This window comes from Mesocricetus auratus, unplaced genomic scaffold (genome assembly GCF_017639785.1).
Source record: "Mesocricetus auratus isolate SY011 unplaced genomic scaffold, BCM_Maur_2.0 Super-Scaffold_6731, whole genome shotgun sequence".
NCBI lineage: Eukaryota > Metazoa > Chordata > Mammalia > Rodentia > Cricetidae > Mesocricetus > Mesocricetus auratus.
Window position 1 is genome coordinate 2,575,298 of NW_024429185.1, and position 7,153 is coordinate 2,582,450.

The following is a 7,153-nucleotide window of genomic DNA, read 5'->3' on the forward strand; positions in this document are numbered from 1 at the left end:
GTCCTCCCACACTCTTCCTTCCCCCCTGGAAGCTCCACCCGTCCAGCTGGACGGATGAAGTCCACCACACCGGAGAGGGAGACACAGAATGGCCTGGGCGCGCGCGCGTGTGCACACGCTGAAGGCAGAGCTGGGGCGCCGGGCCCTGCTGCGGTTCCCATCCTAGCTCCTGAGGCTGCAGCTGTCACTGCCCCCACCCAGGAAAACAAGCAGGGCTCCCTCCGCAGCAGATGCATCCCACAAGCCCTGCGGGGCAGCCCTGAGCTCACCCGAAGCTCTGCACACAGAGGGGGCTGAAATGATGGGACCCACGCTCACAGCATGGAGTTAGTGCAGCGACTCCCTGGCCTTGAGTTTGCCTTCTTTGCTCTGAGTCATAACTGAAGGTGACAGACAGTGAATACACTATACAGCTAGCCTGGCTTTGAACTTCTGACCTATTGTGCCCACTAAGAGAGGACCCCAAGGCTTCAAGGAGCTTAGGACACCCAAATACAAGCACAAGGTTTTTATTTTGAAGGAAAAGTCAGCTGGCTGGGGCTCAGCCCTGTCGGTAGAGTTGAAGCCCCAACCGCAAATGCAAGGCACTTTTAAAGAGAGAAAGGGAAGGGGAGTCCCGAGACCGCAAGTCTCAGTCTGCAAGGTTCCCATGGTTACAGAGATTCCTCAGCACACAGGGTTTCCACACAGGGTTATCGTGAGGAAGGCGGTAGCTGTCACTGGTTAGGTAGAACTAACTGGCACATTGGTGTCTGGGGGTTCCATCCTGTCATTGTGGGCTAGGGGCTAGTTTTACGACGGTGGGGCAAGAGACCATCTGATGCCCAGTCTTCTCGAGGCAAGGGAGTAGCTGAAGATGTTGCAGCTGCTCGTGGGTCCCAGCTTCTGATCACATAATCTGTGGTCAGTGGGATTTACGATAGGCAGGCCAATAGGCAGGCCCGGAGGCCACCCAGTTCCCAGTTTCTTAAAGTTCCCTACTTGTGGAAACTGCTTGTAGCTTCCTGTCACCTCAGTTGGGGACTTTTTTCCCCATAATTTATTTATTTATTGTGTATACAGCCTTCTGCCTGCGTGCCAGCGCAGGGCACCAGATTTCATTCAAGGTGGTTGTGAGCCACCATGTGGTTGCCGGGAATTGAACTCAGGACCTCTGGAAGAACAGTCAGTGCTCTTAACCGCTGAGCCACCTCTCCAGCCCTAGTTGGGGACTTTTTGTTTTCATGACCTTCCTGCCAGGGTCACAGGCCTGTTCCACCAGTGCAAGCTACCCAAAGTCTTTTTTTTTTTTTCTGAGACAGGGTTTCTCTGTATTGTTTTGGAAGCTGTCCTGGAACTCACTCTGTAGACCAGGCTGGCCTCAAACAGAGATCCGCCCGCCTCTGCCTCCAGAGTGCTGGGATTAAAGGCGTGCGCCACCACCACTCAGCCCGAAACCTGTCTAAGGAAGCTGACAGCAGGGCTGGCTAGCCCCTTTCTAAGGACACCGAACCACAAGCCCAGTGTTCTGTTGTATTGAGACTGAGTTCTACTGAGCAACTCCAGCTGGCAAGGGCACGCACATATCACGATACCCATTTTCCTTTCCCTCTACTACCCCCAACCCGCTGCACCCCCAAAGCCTGCTGCCTGCTAGGCCAGCACTCAGACACCTGATGACTGATTCTCCTTTGCTGGCTCCAGTGACATCAAGAATTTGAGACAGAGCCACGCATGATGGTGCACCCCTTTAATCACAGCACTTGGGAGGCAGGAGCAGGCGGAACTGAGTTCCTGGTCTACAGAGTGAATTCCAGGACAGCCAAGGCTACACAGAGAAACCCTGTCTCAAAGTGAGCAAAAAAAAAAAAAAAAATCAAAAAACAATTTTTTCTGAGCTGGGAACCCACAAGCAAACCTCAGCTAGCACGTGAGTGAAGCAGAAGGGTTGTCATTCTGAAGCTGCCCTGTTGAAACAGCAGCCAGGAGCATGGAGGGCCCGGGGGCGTGGGTTCTGGGGGCGTGGCCCTCAATGTGTGAACCCAAGTGAGCAGGGCGCCCCAGGCTAACAGCTTCCAGGTGAGTATGATTTCTGGCACCAAGCTCTCATGTGGCTTGCGTTAAGTGGGTGTGGCTCATGGTAGGCTGGGTGGGCACCATCTACAGTGAATGTTCTTCCAGGCGTGGCTTTTGCAGGGGCACTGCTGTCATCTGGGTGCTCTGGAGATGAAATGTTCTTCCTCAGGGGGGTCTCCAGCTGATGTGGCCCAGGTGTCAGCCTTCTGGGGGAGGAGAGCAGAGTTTCCCCGGCATCCTGAGGGCGTGTCCAAGGAGGCCGCCAAGGACCCTACAACACACACATGTCCCCACAGCAACGACCCGACCCCAAGGGAACACTGCAGGTGCTTAATGGGTGCTCACTGAGTGAAGGAGTACCTGGTGAGGTTCCAGCAGCCATTCTGGGGCTCCTCCTGGGTGGGGCTGAAGAGTAGACAGCAGGAGGGACTTCCTGGTACACCCACAGGTCCTGCTGCAGGCTTTCCTGGAGCCCACAGAGGAGAGCAGCTACTTGGTAATGGAGAAGGGCGAGAACCGGGTGGACAGGCCACATCTTCATGCTGCCACCAGGACGCTTGCAGACCAAAGGGGTAGACACAGACACACAGCACACACACACAGCACACACACACAGCACACACAGGGATGCAGAGGGGCAGGGGACACCACACACACACACACACACACACAGACCCCACAGCCAGGGACCTGTCCCCGGGATGCTCAGTCACACCGTCGGCGCTCAGCCTCGGGCCTGGATGTCCTGAGGTCTCAGCTCTCGCTCCCCCTCAGCCAGGAAGACGAGCAGAGCCCGATGCAGCAGGTACACCCCCAAACGCCGGCGCTGTGTGGGCGGCCAGCAGGCAGCCTCTCCGTAGTAGTGCCCCTGTTTCTGGTTGGTCAGTGTCTGGATCCCTGAAAGATTGGAGAAGGATCACAGGAGTGGGCTCCACCCCCACAACCCGCGGAGAGCGCGTGCACACAGGTGCGCCAGGCTTCGGGGTTCAGTGACCCCCACAACCCGCGGAGAGCACGAGCACACACCCGCGCCAGGCTTTGGGCTCCACCCCCCACGACCCGCGGAGAGCACGTGCACACACGCGCGTGCGCGCCAGACTTCAGGGCTCAGTGACCCCCACTGTGCGTGAGAGCATGGGCGGCGAGGGAGGGAGAGACAGGGATTCAGCCAAATTCCTTCCCCGGGACCCTACCTAGGGCATCCAACAGACAGGCCTCCCGCGTGAACGCCTCCACAGCCACGGCGTGCTGGAAGCAGTGTAGGGAGATGACCCCGCGGCCGCTGGCCCAGATGTCCAGGATCCGGCGTACCTTGGGACAAGCCTGGGGCGTGGAGGCAGAGGCTGGACCCGAAGCCCTCTGCCCTGGCTTCCGGAGGCACAGCTGCCCAGCCCCGCCCTTTGTCCCCACCTTCTTGCCTGGCCGCTCACGGTAGCCAAGGGCTTCCCAGAGGTGGGCATCCGGCCGGGCACGGGTCCCCTTGCCCACGTAGAAGATGGCTCCCACAAAGCATTGCAGACACTCGGCCAGGGTGAGGGAGGAGGCTCGGGCAGGCAGGCCCCGCGTCTGCCTGGGACACAGAGGCTCAGAGCGTAAAGGCGCCAGAGTTCCATCCCTGGGACCCGCACGATGGAAGGAGATGATGTCCCACAAGCCGCCCTCTGACCTCCACACATGCACCAGAGAGAGTGCGTGTCTCTGTGTGTCTGTGTGTGCACGCGTGTGTGTCTGTGTGTGTTTGTATGCGTGTGCACCCATGCACATACAGACGCTTGCACAGAAAACAGACAGGGCGGGGGTGGGGACGGCTCAGACGGAAAAATGAGCTCGGTCTTCAGAGCCATGGGCATCTGAACCCACACCGGGGCCCCTATTTTATAAGCCATGTGATAGGTACTCACAGCTGGAATCGACTCGGGCCAGTTAACAGAGAGGGCTAGCCCCTTCCCTAGGGACACACAGCAAATCAAAACCGAATCCCCAGCTTCTGCAGCGTTTGGTGTTTGGAAGCAGAATCTCCCTGTTAGAACCCAGGCCTCAAGCTCCGGGACGGAGCCAGCTGGGCTCCTGCTCTGCAGGGCTCTGTGTAAGCCCAACCCCAACTTTCCTGTTACCCTCGTACCTGGGGTCGAGGAGGAGGTATGTAAAGCTGGATTTTGTAACACCTCCCCTCCACCTCTTGGCGGGATCCAGCCGCTGGAAGTGCTGCGTCAGGGCAGCCTCATGCGCCTGGCAGTCGGGGATGTGGCCTGTCCTGAGCGCCTCAGCCAGCTCTGGGCTGTGCCCTGCAACAGTTGCGGAGGGGAAACCGAGTCAGGACCCAGGAGAGCGGCTGGTGATGGTGGTGGGGCTGAGAGCCAGGTCCCTGGATTCCAGGAGTAGCGCCGCGGTACTCACCCAGGCTAGCCTGGGCTTCCTGCAGCCGCCGCAGGTAGTGTCCACGGGTGAAAGGCGTGACCGGGCCAGGACTGTGGCCCAGGGCCCGGAGGGCCTGGAGCAACTGTAGGTCGGACATGGGGGGCACTGGGCCCTGTGGGTGCGAGGCCCCTGGGTCGCCGTCACCCGGCAGGGAGGCGACGATGGGGGCCTCTGCGGTCAACGTCAGGGCCTGCAGCTGGCAGCTCAGTGCCTCGTCCCCAGCCGCCATGGCCCCACGGGGCGGCCGCGGGGCAGCTGCGGGCCCCGGCGTCCCCGCTGGGTGCCCCGGTCTCCCCGCTGGGTGCCCCGGTCTCCCCGCTGGGTGCCCCGGCGTCCCCGCTGGGTGCCCCGGCGTCCCCGCTGGGTGCCCCGGCGTCCCCGCTGGGTGCCCCGGCGTCCCCGCTGGGTGTCCCGGTGTCCCTGCTGGATGCCCCGGCGTCCCCGTTGCGGGCCTCGGCGACCCCGCTGGGTGCCCTGGTCTCCCCGCTGCAGGCCCCGGTGTCCCCGTTGCGGGCCCCGGTGTCCCCGCTGGGTGCCGGGGCTGTGGAGAATCCTCCAAGGCAGTGACAAAGGTGTCGCTGCTGCAGTCCGGGCTCCTGGTGGTCTCTGAGCTCCGGGGCTCTGGGGGTTCTACTGTCACCTCCTGCGCAGCTGGCCGCTCGGCTCTGCACGTGCGCTGCTCCGAGGCCAGGGACACACGAGGAGGTGCAGAGACAGCGGGAGACCCCGCAGAGACACGCCCTCCGCACATAGCGAGTTCAAGGTCAGCCGGGGCTACCGGAAACTTCTCTAAATACAGACAAACATGAATGTAAAGACAGATGACAACTAAGCAGACAGATAAACATAAACAGGCACGACGTGACAGGCAGGTGACTGACGACCGGTGATGACTGACAGGTCATGGGCAGTGACTGACAGATGGCCCCGCAGCGAGGAAGCCCGGTGCCAGGCCCCGCGCACCCCTCAGCTCTGCTCACCGGCGGGTTCCGGGGTTCGAGCGGGCCTGTCCAGCTCCCGCAGCACGCGTGCGCAGCTGTGGTGTCGCTGCCGAAGCGCCCAGTCCAGGGGCCGGAGCCCGTCCTGCGCAGACACGGTCAGCAGGGGGCGCCCGCGGTCCGCCCTCCCGCCGCCCTGTGCCCCGCAGGGTCCTGACCTGGTCTCTCAGCGTGGGGTCGCCCCCGCGGCTCAGCAGCAGCTCCAGGGCGCCACGACAGCCCCACGCTGCGGCCACGTGCACCGGCGTCAGCGCCTCGGCGGACCTGGCACGCGGGGGAGAGCAGCTCGTGTAGCCCAGGCTAGCCTCGGCCTCTTTGCTCCTTCCGCCCCAGCCCCGTGTGCTGAGATGACGCGTGCCCACCGCCTCGGGCACCAGGGGGCGCTGACACCCTAACTCACCGTCACCCTCCTGCCTCACCCTCCTCGGAGTAGACATCTCCACCCCCACCCCCGCCGGGCGCCCCGGCCGCAGCCACCGCTCCAGGGCGCCCCGGGCGCGCCTTACCGGGCGTTGGGGTCCGCGCCCCGGCGCAGCAGGATCCGGAGGCAGAGCAGGGCGCGCGGGTGGCGCGCTCGGGCCGCCAGGTGCACCGCCGCCGCGCCGCCCTCCTGCACCAGGCTGGGGTCCGCGCCCCGGCGCAGCAGCTCCTCCACAGCCCTGCGGCAGACGGCGAGAGTAGCCCCAGCCCTCCCGGCCGCCCGGGGAGCAGGAGGCCCGGGGACCCCGCCCGCCCTCACCGAGGCTCCCACTCGCGCAGCGCCGCCTGCAGCTGCCGGGCCCAGCGCGCGGAATCCGCCATGGCACCGCTCCGCCGTTCAAATTCGCGCGGCGGCCTCTGCGCACGCGCGGCCACGCCCATCGGCCACGCCCTGGCGACGCCCTGGGTGGACCGGCAGAGCCCGGAGCCTCAGACCAAGGCTGGGGGGCGCTGGTGCCCGCAGCTGGGGTCCCACACTGGGATGCGGAGTCAGGAGGATTGCCGCGAACTCCAGGGGCGTGGGGTAAAGAGCGGGGCACAAAGGACAAACTACTGGGCACCGTAGACTTAGCCCAAGCTGTCCACTCTCCTGCCTCAGCAGGCCGAGAGCTGGGATCCCACTCCCGAGTGCCCGCGCCGCGCATTTTCAGTCCAGCCGAGCTGGCTGTCACTGTTGCTCTGCGAGGGCAAGCGAGACGGCTCTGTAGGTAGAGGTGCTTGCTGCCAAGTCTGACGAGCCCGGTTCGAGCCTCAGGACCCACAGGCTGGAAAGAGGGCAGACGGACGTGCACACGTGTGCCTTGGCCGCGGGCCAACTAATTAAACAAAATTAAACAAAATTTCCTGAAGAGTTCCTTACTTGCAAATGGGTGGACAGAGCTCAGCACTAAGTGTAAACGCGGGGCCAGAAAACAGTCAGGCTGGCCCGCTTTTTTTTTTTTTTTTTTTTTTTTTGGTTTTTTTGAGACAGGGTTTCTCTGTGGCTTTGGAGGCTGTCCTGGAACTAGGTCTTGTAGACCAGGCTGGTCTCGAACTCACAGAGATCCTCCTGCCTCTGCCTCCCGAGTGCTGGGATTAAAGGCGTGCGCCACCACCGCCCGGCTAACCTGCTTTTAAGTTAATCACATGGGTGTTTCGCCTGCACGGCGGTCTGTGTGCCATGTGTGCCTGGGGCCCATGGAGACAGAAGGGGCAGTGGATCC

The 7,153-nt window shown here is 62.4% G+C and overlaps 1 protein-coding gene across 9 annotated transcripts; it reads right to left on the reverse strand.

Moving 5' to 3' along the window:
• Positions 1 to 504: 504 nt before the first annotated feature.
• On the reverse strand, positions 505 to 6,892 carry Ankle1 (ankyrin repeat and LEM domain containing 1). 9 transcript variants are annotated; one of them, XM_040742133.1, is made up of 10 exons: positions 6,211 to 6,887; positions 5,978 to 6,130; positions 5,630 to 5,735; positions 5,454 to 5,556; positions 4,453 to 5,262; positions 4,178 to 4,340; positions 3,249 to 3,625; positions 2,771 to 2,952; positions 2,416 to 2,521; positions 505 to 2,261 (listed from the first exon to the last, which is right to left on the reverse strand). In XM_040742133.1, the coding sequence occupies exons 1-8, from the start codon at positions 6,330 to 6,332 to the stop codon at positions 2,780 to 2,782; spliced, it is 2,007 nt and encodes a 668-aa protein (XP_040598067.1). In that variant the 5' UTR covers positions 6,333 to 6,887; the 3' UTR covers positions 505 to 2,261; positions 2,416 to 2,521; positions 2,771 to 2,779. The 9 variants fall into 9 exon arrangements, with proteins under 9 accessions (XP_040598067.1, XP_040598068.1, XP_040598072.1 ...); XM_040742134.1 differs by having other exon boundaries at positions 2,746 to 2,952; XM_040742138.1 differs by having other exon boundaries at positions 2,416 to 2,952; positions 3,249 to 3,378; positions 3,466 to 3,625; positions 6,211 to 6,885.
• Positions 6,893 to 7,153: the final 261 nt, after the last annotated feature.